Genomic DNA, 18269 nt, shown 5'->3' on the forward strand with positions numbered 1-18269 from the left:
CGAAGTATTACTTTTTAATCGCTTGTTAACCACTAGAAGCGTTTACTATTTGTAATAAGTCAAGTGTTTACCAATGAACCGCTAAATGTTTTATTTACACAAAAATTGAACATACGCAAATACTAATCTTCTGCGCCTGAATCTAAGTAAAGTATGATTCATTTTCTCAGTCAAGTTAAATTTTTGTAACGTTCTTTTACATTTTTACATTAAGTACGGTTAAACGTGTAATCTTGAAATTCATTATTTTATGTGGTGCGAACTTTATCAAAATGGTGTTAATTAGCCCCCAGTTTACAGAAAATGAGATTAGTTAAAAGCCGTACACATAAACTCAATTTGAGATTTCCTGGAGAGAATTACAGTGCTATAAGTTCACTTAAATTTACGTAGTATGAAGGGAAGTTTTTCAAATTTTCCTTATTTTTGTATGGTGAGAACCTGGTCAAAAATTATCCTACTTATTTAAAAGCCGTAAAAATAGACTTTAATTGAGGTTCTTTGCACAGAATTACAGCACCATAAAACTTCCCATGAAATTTGTCGACTTCGATCCCAATTCATGGAAGATAAAGTGCGTTAAAATCCGTAAAGAGACGCACGTTGGGGGTTGTTTCCCCGCCCTTGGCAACGCCAAAAAAAATCATTTTAAATTTCGTTAAAACTCGTAAAAATTCCATGAAATCAATTTGGGTTCTTCAGAAAGAGTGAAGAGCGTAAATTTTACGGTTCATTCCAAATTTATAGGGGAAGAATGTGAATTAAAAGTCCTGAATATATACTTCAATTTATTTTCTACACGATCAAAGAATATAAAATCACTGTTACAATATTTCGCCTAAGCTCGATCTGACCGATAATATGAACCGTGCTTGAGAACAAACAATCTCTCTAATAGAATTGAGCCTTCACCGGTATAAGTGTAGACATACAGGTCAAATGGAAGCACAGGAATTGTGTATGTGGCAGAGGAACCCCACAAGGTTCGATATGCCTCCGACAAAGACCGTTGAAGTGTCGCGAAGGTAGCGAAATCTAATCATCGACGTGGAGACAGCATCCGCTTCGTTGATCTTTGCCGGAGGCACATTGAATCTTGCGCGATCCTCCTCCCACTTACATAATCGCTATGTTATCACTTGAACAGGTGACCCTTACACTTAAATGGGACATTTTGTAGACAGTTTGTAGGCGCTTACTCCTAAAGATAAAGTTCTGAGAAAGCCATTTTGAAGAATACCTAGTGCGAACAAAGTATACGGAATTTCCAAATACACACCCAAGATAACAAAAATATTTCAGGTGAATTTTAAGACAACAAATTTACAAGTATATTAAGTAATACTTTATAAAGCGTTAATAGAGCTTAAAGCACTTTAAAGTCAAAAAGTGCTTGAGGATGGATGACAAAACGGTTTTGACCACCAGCAACGATGGTAAGATACATATCGCCTTATTTCAGTAGTAATTGTTTTTCGTATACAGTAAATTTAAACAAGGTTCAATCGAATATCTACGATTGCAAAAAGGCCTTTTGGAGGAGGCTATTAAGGTGATGCAAGAGTCTTTCTATGTAAACGAAAATGTGTGCGTCGCATTGGGTCTTCCACACCAGCCTGAGAGTTTTGGAGAAATGGATTTAATGCTCAAGTGGGCAGCCAAAGATGGAATATCCATTGCTGCAATTGATAAGGAGACGGGAAAGGTGGTTGGAGCGTCATTTAATAAATTTCAGGTTATTACTGACTTATTTACATTATGCACCATATAAGTGTTATTAACTGTAATATTTACGTAGGAAGCGGAAACCTCCGAGTTCTACCCAAAATACATCAAATCTTGCCAACACAATGCGGCCAAAAACGTTGCTAAATGGATGCAGGACATGGGAAAAATCTTCGACATCTTCGAGTATTGCAAAGTGAAATCTGGCGTAGAAATTATGTTTGTGGGGATTTTGCCCGAATACCGAAGGCGAGGGATTGCCAAAAAATTATTTGAGGTATCAATCGACGTGGCCAGAGGTCTTAATCGAGGAGAGGACGTTCGAATTTCAATCGATGAAGAGGCCTTAGAAGTCGCCCCACCGCCTGAAATTGTCACTGCCATTTGCACCTCGTTTGTTACTCAAAAAATTGCCGAAGATCTGAAATTTAAACGTGCCAAAGAGTTTAGCTTCAGCAAATTCGTTTATGACGGAGTGGCATTAGAAAGCAGGGTCCCTAGTGGAACTGATAGTATTACTTATGAATATGTACGCCTATAATAAGTATAATAAAGTTTGCGCATTCCCGATATAATGAAGAATGAGAGTTAATACTTAAAAAATTATATAAAATATATACTTTCACATACATTTTCTATGGTTACGGTTAGTTATATTTTTTTGTAAATTTGCGTTGTTAGTTTTCTTATCTAAGCTTGGAAGCTGTTCTCCTATTATTAGTATATCCGTGGTAGTTTAATTTTTGCGGTTCTGTCATATTTCTCCATCAACAACATTTATTCTCTGTCTTTATTTAAAACCACGTATCAGGCAAGGATCGATATATATTTATCGTTCTAATGTAAATGACGTTTAAATCATAACCTCACTTTTTGTGTTTTCTCACTAAATTTAGTGTTTGTTATATTTTAATAATCATACTATTAATAATTAAGTTTCCATTAAAATTTCAATAAAATGCTCAGACCAGTCTCCCTCAACGGTATACTCAATGTATGTAAATCCTTCAGTGTTTTGTTAATACAAGAACCCTTAAAACCTGTACTGTTGAAGCAGCTCCCTTTATTAGCAAGGTAAATATTACCAAATAAATTTCTTGTACTCTTATTATTATTATGTGATAAATAACTAATGAGACTTGTTTTTCTTCTAAGACATGTTATATTTTAACGTAACATTTTAATTTTAGAAACTTTTCCACTTCCGACCGGAGGATGGATTTAATGGAGTTTTTTGATGATAAAAAGAATTGGGGAGTAACGGAGGTGAAAAGTGGTCGATCCTGGAGAAAGGAGGAGTTAAGATTAAAGTCGAATTCCGACTTACATAAGTTGTGGTAGATAATAGATACTTTTAAAATTTAGAGTAATTGACCTACTTGACTCAAAGCGATTACTGACACAATAGTTTAAAAAAATATTCATACACCTAGGCAAATCCCATTTATTTATAGTTTTCATAACTTAAAAGCACTTTAAATGATAAAAATTCTACATATTCACACTAATAAGATGTTAGTACATAGATTTATGAAAAATATCACCACAAAACTATCTTTTTGTACAAGGAAAATAACGCCAAATGTCCAAAAAAGTATTTATATGCTATGTAAACCAATCAAATTATGACCTTAAATAACAATGAAATTTATTCATTAATATTTGGTGGGATATCCCTTAGCATCCTTTACAGTTTGTAAACTATGATTTATTCATTGTGACAAATTTATAAACGTAAAATTGAAATGAAAAAAAATGTAGAAAGTCGGTCGTTGGTTGCGCTTGTTTAAAGTTAATTTGAAACTATGATTAAGGAATAATTCAAATTATCACTAGTCACGTCACAATCAGGTCAATTTATATTGTTTGATTTTGTACACAACATTTAGATTCACAACATTAAATAAATTTTACAATAGCTGACTTGACCATGATCAGACTGAGATTTGACCAATAAGATGAATCCTTTGCAGAGTTTTTTGAAATCTACTTGATTAAATTTTTTTTAACTTCTTAGGTACGTTCTTTTAAAAGAAAAAAATATGCTTTTGACCATGGAAGAGGAAGCCAAGCAACAAGTTCAATTGTTTCCAAGTCCTGAAAGATTGGATAAAGTGGAGGATTCCATGGAGAATTTAGAGACGGTGATACGGGAAAGAAACAAGGCGTACCACGAATTGGAAACAGGGGAAACTGGGGAAAGGCCTGGCAAGGTTATGAAAAATATCTTTGGTCTTAATTACTATTATAAGTAAGTAATACAGCCTGGTGTCTTCAGTATGCATAAAATTCTAAATTATTTTTAAGGATGTGTGAGTACCCACTACCAAAGAATATGAACAGAAAATGGTCTGAAAAATACAAGTTTTTCAAATATGATCGTGATGTTGAGGAATTCCTTGTCAAATATGGAGAAAAGATCTATATAAAGAGGAAAAGAGAGGAAAGGTAAGTAACAGCAATTCTTGTCATTGTATTTACACTAAAGTATTATAATTTTGAAATAGGAGAAACTTTCGTCGCGTTATTGCACTACTAAACCAATTTCCCAACATGGACATGACAGCTTTAAAGCAGCAGTATCCAGGTGTTGATATCGAAAAAGCGAAGCTATCTCGCAAATACCGCCCACACTTCGATATTGAGTCATAAGTTGTAATACATATGTTTTGTTAGAATTATGTGTTTTATTGTCGGTTTTATTCCGTAAGAAACAAGTCGGGCACTTAACTGAAAAGCAGGGAAGTATCATGTGTATCCTGAACGCCAAACTTTTCTGGCATGCACCATGTTTGGCAGAATTGTGACGACTATATGGATACACGTTAGATCTATAAGACGGTATATACGTTCCGTATTAAATGAATTGGTTTTGTAAGAGTCACTCAGATTATACTAAGAGATAATTTAAATTTCATATTTAGTCAGTTATGAAGTTTTTTTAAAGAAAAGAACGTATGTCGATCATCGTTCGCGTATATTTGGTAATTTAAGTAACCTACGTCATTCGCTAATTTCTCATTCCGAAACGTTTCTTCCGGAGATGCTTAGCCAGTAATTATTTATTATTTCGACCATTTACCATTCGGCCTTAATATTTTTTCGACAAACAGTACACACAAATGAAGACATAGAGGAACAAATTAGAGAGCGCAAATGTCATCCCAGAGGTTCTCGGCAAGAGTATTAAGCGTCGGTTGAATTTGTGCACTGAAGTGCATGGACGTTTTCGGCAATTATTGTGAATTTTTCAAACCTTTTCCATTAAAATGTGTTTTTAAAAATAAAATAACCTTAATGTTTAAATCTTAAAAATTAAAAGTAAATAAAGCAATATAAACGCACTCGGCTCTTTTATTAAAAATTAATTTCAATTTGATTTTGCGACATATGATCAAGCTACGACCTACTTTCTATCTTCTATTTGTCTTGTGCAAAACCCCACATCCAGATATGAAATTTAAATGATCTCACTGTACAAATCCATAAACCGTTTACAACGCAAATAGGTTCACTTCCTTGTCCTTGTTCAGACTTAATATACTACATGACAAAACATTTTATAGTGGTGGAACAATAAATGCTTTTGACCGATTTTTATTCTTTTAGTGGATTATACGAACAGTCACAATTTTTCTACAGTGTTATACGAATTCGTCTTATATGAACTCCCGTTACGGGGGGGTTACTAAAATTCCAATTAGGATTGCCGTTTGTTGTTCTATGTGAAAATTAAAGGAAATTCAAATCTAGTATCTATTATTCACAATGAAATGTGATAAGAACGTTCTCGTGTTCGCGTTCCTCTTTTGGATACTGATTAAGAGTACAACGTCCCACCAGTGCTTTTAACAAATTTACGAAAACTTGTGGGAAAAATACAACATTAACTGTAAGCAACCGCAGCCGCATAAATGTCCTGAAATTGACTATTAACGCATCCGCTCACATGCAGAGGCTACGCCAGACGCACCTAAGAGGTCCTGGAAACGTAGCAAAGTTCGTTCCCTCTGAGGTCACGGTGACCAGGTGGCGTTTGATCAAATTGATGATGTCCAGAACAGTGCCTTACGGATCTTAGCCGATCGTAGGCATCTCCAAAAACTGTGAAGTTCTCAACAACTATTCGTGGCATTCGGTAAGGTAAGCTAAATATATCGGCAGCAAATGCTGGACTGATGAAACTTCGCCTTCGACTCGAAAGGAAGAACGTTAAGGTTCTGGTCGACTTATTGATTACAGGAGATATGTTGACGAATCATCTGCACGGATGTTGATGATTAGGACTTTCAATTAACTAATAAAGGCTGATATAGTTCAAGAACGAAAGTTGTTTTAATCAAACGTTTTTTCAATATATTGTCTTTATTTATTCGAATAGGACTACAACTTTTCAAGAGTATTTTAAAGATTATCATTGGTTACACTATAACGTTATATAAAACATCTTATTTGCAGATGCAACGACTATGTCTAAAAGATTAAATTTGCTGACCTGCGACATTAAAACTGCAGAATTCTGTTGAATAGAAGAAATTCGAAATCTTCGTGCTATTGTATTCCAATGGGTGTATAATTAATACGCTAATACAAAGTCCAATTGTCTAATAGTTAAACTAGAGTACCAACATTTAATATTAATTTAAAGCTTTGTCAACCACTGAGTTTTACTGCTACACGCGTAGTTTACAATCTGACAGTATTTAAGCTAACTAATATGTAATAACAGCAATAAGCGTATGTGCTAGACAATTTGTCGTTAATTTAAGCCTGTGAAAGTCTTCAGTCTTCGCACTTACTTATATTTGCAAGTTTCTCGTCCTTTTTTAAAATTTAACGACGCAGAGTGATGAAACACCCAACTAAGAATTGTTTTGGGGTAATGCATACCATTTAGTTGAAGCCTGATAATATTTTGATTATAGTATGGTAGTGCATTGTTTACATGTGCAAAGCGGGCTATATTACGTACATTAATACCATTAAATTACTGGCGTAATCTTGTCTCGATTACGGCCTGAGTAAATAAAAAGATCACTATTTGATGACTATCACAATGTCGATATTGATTATAAAATAATTAATTTCAAATGACTAGAATTGTAAAATAAAAACTAATAAATAATCGAAGTACCTAATTCTTCAACTAAGTAATCATTAATATCAAAAACAGTAACACTGGTAAAATTCTTACAAAAAAAATACTCAAAAACATCACTAAGTTAACTAAATCAAAAACAAATTAGAAAAAACGAAGCAATTTACAAAAATTGCAAATGGACAGTATTTGAGGGCCAGGATTCGATTAAGGACTTATAAGTGTCCACACATCTTCTACTTAACGGGTCCGTTTCAGGAATAGTGCTAAGAGGAAAACTGTCGCTCTGAAAATTAAATAAATATAATAATGATAACATCTGGCGAAAACGGATCACAATGACTTACGTCGTCATTGCAGTAATGCCACAACATTTCTAATGTTGAAATAAAATGTTCCAACTCTGCGTTCGTTGAAAAATAAATGATCCAATCACCACTATACTCATGTACTTCTCTGCACGAAAATTCCTGTAACATAACATTTGATTTCACATGGTAGTAATAACCGTTGAAACCAGTATTGACAAAACACGGTAAAAATCAGCTTACCAGAACGCACCAACTTTGCTCAGCGGAGGGCAACCGAAAGGCCACCAAATCCGTGATGGCTGCACAGGAGAGCGCCTGAGGCCCTTTAATCGGTTCCTGGCTTACTTTCAGAGAAAACAGTGTACTGATTGAGCAGGGAAATGCTTCCCTTACCGTAAGAATATGATCGGTGGTCATGAGGAGCGAACAGGAGAGCGTTGCATTCTTTTCTGTGTGGCTGTAAAGCTGTCAAAAAATAAAATAGAAAATTGATATTTAATGACACGAAAATAATCACAAAAAGTACTTACACCACTTGCTGCATGGATCAACTCTTGCAGCCATTCGCTGGCCACGTATTCGTCGGGAGCTGCTAGCAATAAAGTGCTTCCATCCACGATTAGTTGGAAAGTATGAGGCCTGTGGCTGTTAAAAATTCGACGAGCGCCTTGACACGCCCCATTAATGAGTGGAAATACTCGCATGGGCACTCTCTGGGAAGCGGAGGAGAGCATGTATAAAACTCCCGCTCTAGGTAAAAAATGCAACTGGAAGTTAATCTATGAAATTAATACTGGTTTCAAAGATAAGTAGCTTTGCTTTCGAGTGTTTTTAAAAATATTTTTCCATCTTACTTCAAAATAAAATACGCAGTTTCCCATCGGCCTGAGTCGCAATTACTTGTTTTGAACATCAAAGGACCTTCTTTACTAGGTCCTAGGGCAGCTGGCATTTCATTACTTTCAAAATCCTGAATGTTTACTATACTGTAATAATAGTAGTCTTCATCCTAAAATGAAATTCATGTTTTTTAAATCTCCCAGTAACACAAAGATATAAAGTTCATACAAGCACATGTCCAAATTCCATTGGTAGCGGACTTACAGGGCGTTAAAAGTTGAGAAAAAATGAAGTTTTCATTTCATTGTGCTTGATCTACTGCAGATAGAGCTTTCAAATTTTATATGCGTTCTAGGTAATAGGTGCTGTTAAATACGCAATTAGACTGCCTTCACCTATTATACAAAATAGTATTTTTTGAGATCTTGGCCCATAAAATATCACAAAAATTTACTCGTACGCCATTGGTAAATTTTAATATTGTTCTTAAGTTCTTCAATCTTGTACCTAATTTTTGTCAAATTCTGTTCAGTTTCCTCATAAATTCATTAATTTCGAAATTTAATAATAATTTTTACATCATTTTTTTTAATGAAGGGATTGATTTGATTTTCCATGAGACAAATTGCACAGTATAGTCACATGAATATATAATTGGTCTAACATGAAAAATAAAGTCAATCCGTTCAGTTAAAAAAAGAAACAATTGCGACGGCGAGGTGTGGATTTTCAAATTTCTCATATGAACAAAAAAAATGTTTTTTTGACGAACCTTATGAACAGCAGTCTGCTTACATATAGCCCTTCTCAAATTTGTCATATCTCTCATAGTCAAGTGCTTAACTGCCGGCAATCTGGGCTTATTTAAATCCTTCCGCATGGCGTATTCCAAGCGGCTAATCACATCGTTGGTTATTTTGGAACAGCCTGTGCTGATAATGCACTGCATATCCAGCTCGTGATTGGAAAAATGTATGGTCTGCGAACTGGGGCCGATCAAAATAGCATTTAGGTCGGTGTAGGGCAACAGAAAATGAGTATTTAATGAGTTTTGTCTAGTTCCAACGATGTATAAGGCTTTATTTGAGAGTACCAGTAAAAGAGGCTTGCTGTCGCCGTTGGTTTTGTAAGCACTTCGTACTGGAAATACCTAGGGAAAACAATATATTATAATATATATATATAATATATAGTTAATATATGTAATTCACTAATTTTTCACATTTACTATATATTTACTCTCAAAAGTTGCTCCAATTTATCCCGAAATATTTGTCTGCTTAAAGTAGTTTGAGAGGTTTTGTCAGCAGGTTCAACTGGCTTTGATTTTCCCAAACCAATTTCTTTCTCAATAGCTACATCTATTTCTTTATTGTTCAGGAATTGTCCCTTTTCAGCTTTAGGACACAACTTCATGTAGCTTCTAGTGCGTTTTAAGTTCATTTGAGACTTTGAATCCATCATCTTTTTTAATGTCACGTTCTTTAAGAATCGATTAATTAGGGATGTCTTTGAAGACGTCGGCCGCAAACTGGGGAATGATTTTGCCGAATCCAGTATATTATCTGTGTGTTCTGACAATGGGACCTAGAATTAAAACAAAAATAGAGAAACTTCAACAGCCACCAAAAACAAATATTTGCCTTAAATGAAGACTGAATACTATAATGATTATTTCGTCGGACTTTTCTTTTAGGGGAATCGAGGTGACGAGAATTTCTGCCTTCGGAAAGGTCTGAGACCGTTTCGTTGTCTGACCAATCAAGTTTGGATGACGAGGCGTATCTGTTGAAACTAGATTTTGGAGTATTGGTCATATGTTCAATTTCTGTAGCTTCCATCTCAAGCACTTCTTCCACTTTAGTTTCTGGTATAGTGGGGCTGCACAAATCGTTGATAATCTCAAAGTCTTCTTCAGGTTCCTCTTTAGCTTTTCTATGGTTTTTAATTGATCACACTTAAGCAAGATAAAAGCGTATAGTGTAATACCTCCGAAAGAAGTTAAATTCACTTAGTATCTTCTGATACATGACAGAACTTTTTGGCTTATTATGCTTCTCGAATGTTTTCTGAAAGTTGTCGTATTCATAGGAATAACTAATGCCTTTGTGCTCGTAAACGTTGCTGTCGCATAAAATAATATTCGCCGGAACTTCTTGATTTGGATAATTTGGGTAAAACCCCTCGCTTCTGGTAAGTTTTAAATTTGTTTTTGCTAGATGCACCTGAAGAGGAAGAAAATAATTTAAATGGCAAATCACAGACAAATAGAATACTAACCTTGCTGGCAGGTTCTGGTTTAACCTCCTCTACTTCAACTACTTCAGCATTTGGAATTGAAAAATTGCCGAAGGATTTGCGTCTGCTTGAAACGTCATGGGAAGATGAATAAATAGTCACATCTTCTTGGCCTTCTGGTACACCTAAAGACATATAATAATATTTAAAAAAAAACTTAACTGGGATAAATCGCTTAATGTACGAGTCAACAGTGTCGTATCTTTTTGATTCCTACTCGTTCAATATCCATGTATTCTCTTACCTCTTTCTGCTAACGGAACTGACGTCGAAAAATTCAACATATTCTTCAAACTTCCGAATATAGTCAATTCCAATAAATTGCTCTCAGATTTCTTCTTTTTAAGGTTCATCTCTTCTTGAACAATATTCGTATCAATGTATTTCTTGTGCTTTGATTTCTTCAGGCAACTTGACTTTGGTTGCTTTAAAGTCGGTTCTTTTTTCGGCACATTTTCATCTGACCCGCTGTCCTCTTCATCAATTGAACTTGAAGCGCTTCCAGTTGAGCTAGAGGAACTTGAAGAGTTTCTTGGATTATGCATGTAAATATCCGATTTTATTTCGCGGTTTGGGCCTGGTTTCTCGTAGTACGGGGAATCGCCTTCTGCAGCCCAACTATACCTGGAAATTTGAAAATATAAATATATAACTATGAGCACATACTTTCATTCAAAAACTTACCTTCCTTTTACTACATCTGGTTTACTGACGAAACCACGCTGAAAGAAACTAAAAGAGACATCAGACTCGTGCGTAATGAAACCCAAATTGATGTGAATATCGTCTATTTTTGTGCTGTTCAAAATGTCCTCGTGGAACGAAACACGCTTTTTTGGAGTATCGGATTTGGTCTTTTTCTTTCTTTGTCTGCGAAAGACAATTTGCTCTTCTGCAGGTTTGACCTCAGGATTCTCAATAACAGAGACATCTTCAATAATGGAAGGCGGAGCTTCTTTCCCATCTAAAATAACTCTCAAATTTTCATTGACTTCCTCTGACATGCTGATATGCATATCAACAGCTTCAGCCTCAACATTTGGCTTCAAATCTGTGTTTTGGAAGGTGTAATCTAAAAGCTCATAACTGTTCAGAGACAAGTTCATAACATCTATCTCAGTATTGGATTTGATCGGATGCTCCATTTCAAAAACATCATCAGAAAAGTCATTTGAGGGTTCAAGATGATTAGCTAAATTTGAAAACTTATCAAAGTAATTTGGAACTGAGCGAGACAGCATTTGTTCATTAATAATATTTTTATTTACAAAATCGCTTTCGGTGTATTCTTGAAGGGCAAATTGTCTGTCTTCAACTGAATCTTTTGCCTTATCTTTTTCAGTCTGTAATACGCTATCTCCGTGCGAATGTGTCTCAGAAACAAAATCATTAATAGTTTCAAGATTTGGAATAGAAATTGATTCAGAAGAATTATGCTTTTCTGGCTCATGAGTTAATGGTATTTCCATCAGATTTTGTGGTTTTGGAATATCAGTGTTGGCAGCAGAATCAGTGTCACATCCTAAAGAAGACACTGTTAATTTAAGGGAGTGTTCAAACTAAATTACTTACCAGATGCATTTGACATTCCAGATATAAGTTCACTTTCACTATCGAGTTGCACTCCTGAATCTACAGGGGATGGTAGACTTGAGATAGTAGATATTGTGCTAGAGGTCATTTGAGCATCCAAATTTTTCCTAGGAGCATCTTCCTTTTCTACATACAACTCCATGTTTTTAATGGATAAATCCATGATAATGCAGGAAGATTTACCTCAAAAATGGATATCTTATTATACTGAACATGTTTATTAATATGTATTTAAATTCAGTGATTCATTGTATTTACTTCCAACTATAAATGAGCTACTTTAAGAAAATATTTTGTTTGCTAAGAAGTGATATATGATTTTGTTCTAATTTTAAAGATTTAATAAACACTGAAGATATTGTATTGAGGCTGGACCCTATGATTAGTAACACTGTGTTGAGGAGGTGTCCCAGTTTTTATAATCAAACTTGAGAAGTGGTGAGAAATGAATTTTATAAGGTAAGTTGCTTTTATTAACTTGAGTACTATTTTTTTTGTTTCTAAGTTACCTACTTTTAATTCTTGAAAATTTAATTTATTTCATATCAAATTTTTATAATATCTAAGATTTATTTGATACATCTATGACTGATGTTCATAGCTCAAATGCAACTAGTTCAAGGGCAATACATCACAAGAGTAAGCTTAATAAGTTATAGTCACAAAAAAATATCAAGAAAGGCATTTTTGGACTATAACTGAATGTACATTTGTTTTTAGTGTTCAGTACTTAGTATCTCTATTTCTACCATTAATGAACTTGGTGACTAAATATTTTTTATTCTTGTGGCATATCATGAAAATATTCTGCATATTAAATTAAGGTTTGATTCTTTTGCTCTATTCAATCTTGAGTCCCTGTTGGGTGTGTTCATATCAGGGTTGAATGCAAATGACAGGCCAAGAAAAACTGGATATTAATGTACGGTAAGGATATTATTTTCAACTTCTCACTTCACACACTTTAGATGCTTTATTTGGCATAGTTGAAAAGCTGTACTTGGAATTCAATGGGGATAAGATGCCGTTGGGGGCATTTTGTAATTATTAAGAACAACATTTTCTTCTTTAGAGGTGGAAAAGATGATTTTACTTAACATATTATTTGTTTTTCAAAGGGACTGGTGGCTGATAACTTTTAGCTCACAGTCCACACTTATATTCTTAGATGACTGTTAATAGTTGAATAGTGATTATTGACAGTTTATTCTATTGGTACATAGTAATAGATCCTAGAAAGATTTCTAAATGTTAAAGGAAAATATGACGAAAAGCCAAAATCTCCCCCCTATAAAAGATTGTTTTTCAATAATTGATTTTTGTTCAATCTCATTACAACTAACTAGTATAATTGCATGCAACTTACTAATGAGCCCTATTGTTCAACGCATTAATTCACATTTTGAGTCCTTGGTTAAATATTCATATATTTTATTGTTTAAATAAGTTCTGGAAAAGAGTCAAAAAACTAGAAATGCATTTTTGGGTATTATTGACATTGCTCAATACAAACAGCGCATGGCCAAAACGCTAAAGATAAGGAAATAACGGGTGAACGGTTAATTTTGACTCATGGTGACATATACACGTTCGCTTAATGCTCGCTCTAGAATCGTTCGCAGATTACACGACCACATTTTTTTTTGTTCACTCGTTAGATCTCATCCCCACAAGTGGGAGAGAGAAGAACAATGGTGTCGAGGGAACAATTGCAGTATAGAGTGCAGATGACATGTAATTACGAGTTATTCATATGTCATTGATGAAAAGTGAGTAGTGACAAATTCACAATTGTGGTTGTATGTTATTATTTATAACAAAAATAATTAGTTATAAATTTAGTAAGCTCGTATTGTTATATAAGGTTTCAAATTATAGATATTTATAAAAATCAAAGTTTTATGCTTATTTCCTCCTATAATAACTTTATATTGCCCTATCCTAAACCGCAACCTGTTGTAAAGAAAGTCATAGACAAATGCCTAATTTCTTTATAAATTGAAGGGAAGACATCCTTTTTTCTCTTCCTAAAAATATATTTCGAGAATGGAGCCGGAATGCAAAGAAATTTATTTCTCTGAAAAGGACCCCTGCTCAAGGCACAAAAAAGGCTGATAGAAAGGGGAGGCACGATAAAACCAGATCTCATTATTCATCATCTGATTGTGTAGGTAGCTATAAGAAAAGAAACAAACATAGAGGCTCTAATAATTGAAAAGTTCTTTTCAAATGTGACAACGATTATGAACTAAATGAAGGGAAATACAAAATTTTTAAGAATAATATTTCACAAACTGATAATGAGGCTGAATCAGGGCTATGATCAGAGACAGGTTCTGAGGAAGAAATCAAAGAAGAAGGTGAAGAGGGAGAGAAAAACGGGCTATCATTGACAATGCAGAAACGAACTTAATTGCTTTAAGATGAATTATAAATCTCATTATTCAGTCCAGACTTTGAGGAATTCCCCCATAAATTGCTGAATATGGAGCTTAAACAGGGAGAATAAATTCAGTTGTGTCACATTTCATTGTAAAAAATATATATTCTTTTATTTATAAAATACAGATAATTGTTATCTCTTCTTGGTGTTTTTAGATTCCTGCACTGAACAGGAGGCTTATGAGAATTTCTATGGGCTTCTATCTCAACACTTGTGCCACATTAACGACATACATGTGGATCCATTCCAGCAAATTGTCAAGAATACTTAGGCCACCACTCACTGTTTTCACACCTAGAGGCTGAGTAATGTGAACAAGTTTTTACTGGACACCATGAAATTGAATGAGGAGAATATCATCAATTTTAGTAGAATATTATTAAATAGAACTGGAAAAATTTTAACAAATTAACTTTAACCAAAACTTGAAAATATGAATTAAAAATTAAATCATAATTAACATCAAAATAAAGTCTAAGCAATTACCTGCCATATCAATATGACACCGGAATTTTTTTAATGAAAATACATGTTTATTGTGTGTGAAAATAATAAGAAATATTTTATTTGAAGCATTGCCCATCGCTAGCTATAAATTTTTTCCACTTGTGCGACAACTTGTCGATGTCACAGCAAAAAAACTATTCCTCTTTTGAGACAAATCAGTCATAAACCTATTTTCATACATTTTTGTTAGTGAAACATTGCCCAGTAAGTGCGTGTCCCATCGGTGCAAATGAGGCTAAGCTCACATGAACGATTTAAAAAATGACCGATTATAAAATCTGAGACAAAGCATGGGTTTACGATCTGATTGCAATTGGCTAACGTACCTAGTATGTATCTACGTCTATAGTTTTTAATGGAGCCACGTGCAAGCGCCCAATTTTGTTCGATTTATAGACATCTATCGTGAAGTAGAATAAAAAAATACTGACATAATCTCTTATTTTCGTATAGCTTTGTTTAACGTTTATTGTTTTGTAATGTACATTTATGATATGTCTATGTACATATGTTATAGTTTTTAGTAATATGCTCAATATATTCTTTAAATGGAACACTTCATTGCATCTGATTTTGTTATATATGAAGGGCGAAATCATTTCACGCAGAAAATTAAAACTTTCAATGCACATTCTTATATAGTCCAAACGTTCTTCCGGATGTTCCTTCATTTTCTCAGAAGATTGGTAGAACCGACCATCTTTTTTGGCCTTGGACCAATCATAAGATGAATCTAGTACAACCTGTTTTGCGTAATTTAAAAAGTAAAGTAATAACAGACGCAGTTTTTATAAATTCTATTTAATTTTTTTTGTCGCCGATGATAAAATCGAACTATTCCGCAGCCGAACCAACCGATAAAAAATTGGCTGATAAATACACGGACCCAAAAAATCGGTCGATGTTTCAGTAGTCCATGCGCACTTGGCCTAAAGACGACTCTAGATTTAAACGCACCACGTTGAATTACGCAGTTCGGAGTAGAGTGGTGTTGACTAGCGTGAAACGTTTTAAAGAAAAAAAATTATCTGTGATTTGTTCCAGCTGATGGGCACGCACACTATTTGAATTAAAATCAACGGTTACTCAATTCAAAACTGTACATTTACAGTGTAGATTGATATTCAAACGAATCTCTTGTATTTGATATTTAGGGACATAAATATAAACAATGCTTTGTAAATTGTTATTTTTTTCAATCCAGTCCAAGAGTCAAAAATATTTAGAGGAAAATATCAAAAGTGCTAATGCTCTTGCCCTCGTAAAATTACGAGTTTCCCTTGTGTTCGCAATAAAATATTTTCCACATTAGCGTTTTAAATTTAACTTTGTACCAGAAATAAAGTTAAAGATTGACGGCATAATATAGCATTACCCGTATGATACATATCCTTTTTATTTATGAGGTACAAGGCTCTATTTCAAAAAATGTATGCTGAGCCAATACTTTTGTCCACCACTGCATTCACACGAGGTCTTCCAGACTTAAAGTTTGAACCTTGTGATAATGAGGTAGACGAAGGAGTTGTTCCTTTAACATCTCTGCGCTGTACCTTTTGGAACATTTTCCAGAACATTAATTAATCTTACACTCAGATTTGGATTATTCTCGATGGAATTTAAAGGTCGAGGTATTCGTGGCGTGTCTCTGATGACTACGTCAAAAACCTTAGTCTCAAATGATCCCTATTGTCCAAGTCTAGAGTGGTGCCGCTAAAGAGACGTCATCGTGGAATCCTTCTATGTAGATATGTTTCAGCGTGCCCACGTCTTGCCGCAGATGCATTGCCTCCAGCTACACCATAACAATAATGTGTATCACGTAATTCGACATTGGAATAATTACCATTATTCATCATATATTTTTTTTTAATTCAAAAATTTATTATCCACAAAGCACGGACACTCATTTTTACACTTTGCAACTTGTCAAAATTGTTTGATTGTCGTTGTTGCTATGGAAACTGTAGCACTTGTTTCCATGGCACGCTCCGTTAAAACGTTGAAAATAATTTAACGCATTCACGCCGTTAAAGACAATTTTAAAAGTAAATTTTATTGAAATGGTTTATTTTAGACGAGTGAAACAAGTAAACCTTTTTTACGTAATTTTGAGCGCTATTTTATTTTTTTAAAACAGAACACAACAAAAAGCGGAAACTAAAAAGTTATCGCTTATTAAGTTGATGACAAAGGACAGTTCAACCCCTTAGCGTTAAGGGATAAAAGTCAGCTTTGGACCAATAATGCAAAAGATCATAAGTAATAACTGTTCAAAATTTTAAAACAAACGGATAACCAGCAAAAAAGTTACTTAAAAAAATTATTACATTATTTATATTAATATTTTTAAAACCCAATTTTAACTTCCTCTAGATCGGCTACTTTTGAGCTGGTGAAAAAGTATTATAGGAAATTATCACACTCATTTTTGATGTAAAATTGCCTGGATAAGTCTCGATCGCCTCATTTTCGAACGCCATGTATAAAAATAAACAATTAGATAATGGAAATTTCAACTACGTAAACGGTCGCGTGGGTTGTTGTATAGGTGTTCCCAAGCATAGTCGCAGACAATCAAGCACTGCTCATGTCTGTATTACGCAGGTCGCGCGCTGCAACGAAGTTACTGAAAACGCTAGCGCGATAAATTCACATTATAAAAAGTTGTAGACTTTTCGATGTGGTTTGGGGCGCGTCGCACCCCACGCGGCTAGTTTAGGGTTTAAGACTGAAATAAAACAAAGGTAAGTCTCTGGGACACTCCTTTACTGTCGAGAATCGAGACAAGAATGTATTGTCGCCAGCATGCGTCGTAGCCACCACCGAGCGCAGGTGTTTATATTGGAAAAAATGATAAAACATCGTTTTTCTCACGGTTGCAGATCCTCCATCATTTTTTTCACGCTTACATTACGACGAATTAATAAACAAAACTTCTACAATTGTCTTTACGAAAGCTCACATACATTAACCCAAGCTGACCCATCAATCTTTTAAATTTGAAAAATGTTGAAAATTCACGAAGTGGAAAATTCATGTAATAAGGCAAGACATGCGCCGGGAATAATTCAGCATGTTCGGCAATCAATGTTAAGACGAGTCGATGCTTCCATTGAAGTTCAAGGAGGTCAGTTTCAGCAACTATTGTAAGTTTCGTGTTAGTTATTCTTAAATGTTTTTTAGTTTTAAAAAATGCGTACCATTTGTTCAAGTATAGTTTCAATAAAGCGTTTTTCTAGTTCGATTTTTTTTTAATTCCTGGCCCTACCTCTGTGCACGCCTCTAGCAAAAGGAGAGAAAGAGTTTCTAGTTTAAAAGATTTCTCTGTACTACATTAAAAACTGTGACTAAGTTTCAAAGTCGTATTAACTTGCATCTTCATGTTAATTAAGATTTTTTTAAATATGCAACAGTTTTTAAAAAAAGTTTGACGCCCTGTATTTTGGAAACA

The 18269-nt window shown here is 34.3% G+C and overlaps 3 protein-coding genes and 2 long non-coding RNA genes across 6 annotated transcripts; 4 read left to right on the top strand and 1 right to left on the bottom strand.

Annotated features, from left to right (window-relative positions):
* Positions 1–16: 16 nt before the first annotated feature.
* On the top strand, positions 17–2397 carry LOC136348873 (uncharacterized). Its single transcript, XM_066300048.1, has 4 exons — positions 17–1254; positions 1303–1436; positions 1500–1735; positions 1799–2397. Exons 2-4 carry the CDS (start codon positions 1400–1402, stop codon positions 2264–2266), a joined length of 741 nt encoding a protein of 246 aa, XP_066156145.1. The 5' UTR covers positions 17–1254; positions 1303–1399; the 3' UTR covers positions 2267–2397.
* Positions 2398–2592: 195 nt separating this feature from the next.
* On the top strand, positions 2593–4403 carry mRpL47 (mitochondrial ribosomal protein L47). Its single transcript, XM_066300047.1, has 5 exons — positions 2593–2799; positions 2916–3062; positions 3743–3976; positions 4033–4173; positions 4233–4403. Exons 1-5 carry the CDS (start codon positions 2684–2686, stop codon positions 4375–4377), a joined length of 783 nt encoding a protein of 260 aa, XP_066156144.1. The 5' UTR covers positions 2593–2683; the 3' UTR covers positions 4378–4403.
* A 1668-nt stretch (positions 4404–6071) lies between these two features.
* On the bottom strand, positions 6072–13517 carry prd1 (pruning defect 1). Its single transcript, XM_066299922.1, has 14 exons — positions 13232–13517; positions 11845–12048; positions 10957–11794; positions 10517–10896; positions 10255–10397; positions 9964–10199; positions 9618–9909; positions 9214–9561; positions 8747–9124; positions 7989–8143; positions 7665–7884; positions 7375–7599; positions 7171–7293; positions 6072–7109 (listed from the first exon to the last, which is right to left on the bottom strand). Exons 2-14 carry the CDS (start codon positions 12026–12028, stop codon positions 6987–6989), a joined length of 3645 nt encoding a protein of 1214 aa, XP_066156019.1. The 5' UTR covers positions 12029–12048; positions 13232–13517; the 3' UTR covers positions 6072–6986.
* A 195-nt stretch (positions 13518–13712) lies between these two features.
* On the top strand, positions 13713–14867 carry LOC136348784 (uncharacterized). Of its 2 annotated transcripts, none has more exons than XR_010733720.1 (2): positions 13713–14397; positions 14464–14867. It is a non-coding gene; the product is annotated as an uncharacterized lncRNA (long non-coding RNA). The 2 variants fall into 2 exon arrangements; XR_010733721.1 differs by having other exon boundaries at positions 13713–14032.
* A 2530-nt stretch (positions 14868–17397) lies between these two features.
* Positions 17398–18059, top strand: LOC136348826 (uncharacterized). The gene is made up of 2 exons (XR_010733727.1): positions 17398–17562; positions 17623–18059. It is a non-coding gene; the product is annotated as an uncharacterized lncRNA (long non-coding RNA).
* The last annotated feature ends 210 nt before the right edge of the window (positions 18060–18269 follow it).

Source organism: Euwallacea fornicatus, chromosome 35 (assembly GCF_040115645.1).
Source record: "Euwallacea fornicatus isolate EFF26 chromosome 35, ASM4011564v1, whole genome shotgun sequence".
Classification (NCBI taxonomy): Eukaryota; Metazoa; Arthropoda; class Insecta; order Coleoptera; family Curculionidae; genus Euwallacea; species Euwallacea fornicatus.

Excerpts from the sequence above, each read along its gene's own strand:
- LOC136348873 (XM_066300048.1), top strand. The coding sequence starts at position 1,400 with ATGGATGACAAAACGGTTTTGACCACCAGCAACGATG. Across the intron at positions 1,437-1,499 it reads TTTGACCACCAGCAACGATG|GTTCAATCGAATATCTACGA; the intron begins GTAAGATACATA and ends AATTTAAACAAG. Across the intron at positions 1,736-1,798 it reads CGTCATTTAATAAATTTCAG|GAAGCGGAAACCTCCGAGTT; the intron begins GTTATTACTGAC and ends ATATTTACGTAG.
- mRpL47 (XM_066300047.1), top strand. The coding sequence starts at position 2,684 with ATGCTCAGACCAGTCTCCCTCAACGGTATACTCAATGTATGTAAATCC. Across the intron at positions 3,063-3,742 it reads TCCGACTTACATAAGTTGTG|GTACGTTCTTTTAAAAGAAA; the intron begins GTAGATAATAGA and ends TTAACTTCTTAG. Across the intron at positions 3,977-4,032 it reads GGTCTTAATTACTATTATAA|GATGTGTGAGTACCCACTAC; the intron begins GTAAGTAATACA and ends ATTATTTTTAAG.
- prd1 (XM_066299922.1), bottom strand. The coding sequence starts at position 12,028 with ATGGATTTATCCATTAAAAACATGGAGTTGTATGTAGAAAAGGAAGAT. Across the intron at positions 9,910-9,963 it reads GAATTTAACTTCTTTCGGAG|AAAAGCTAAAGAGGAACCTG; the intron begins GTATTACACTAT and ends TAAAAACCATAG. Across the intron at positions 7,294-7,374 it reads AGCAAAGTTGGTGCGTTCTG|GAATTTTCGTGCAGAGAAGT; the intron begins GTAAGCTGATTT and ends GTTATGTTACAG.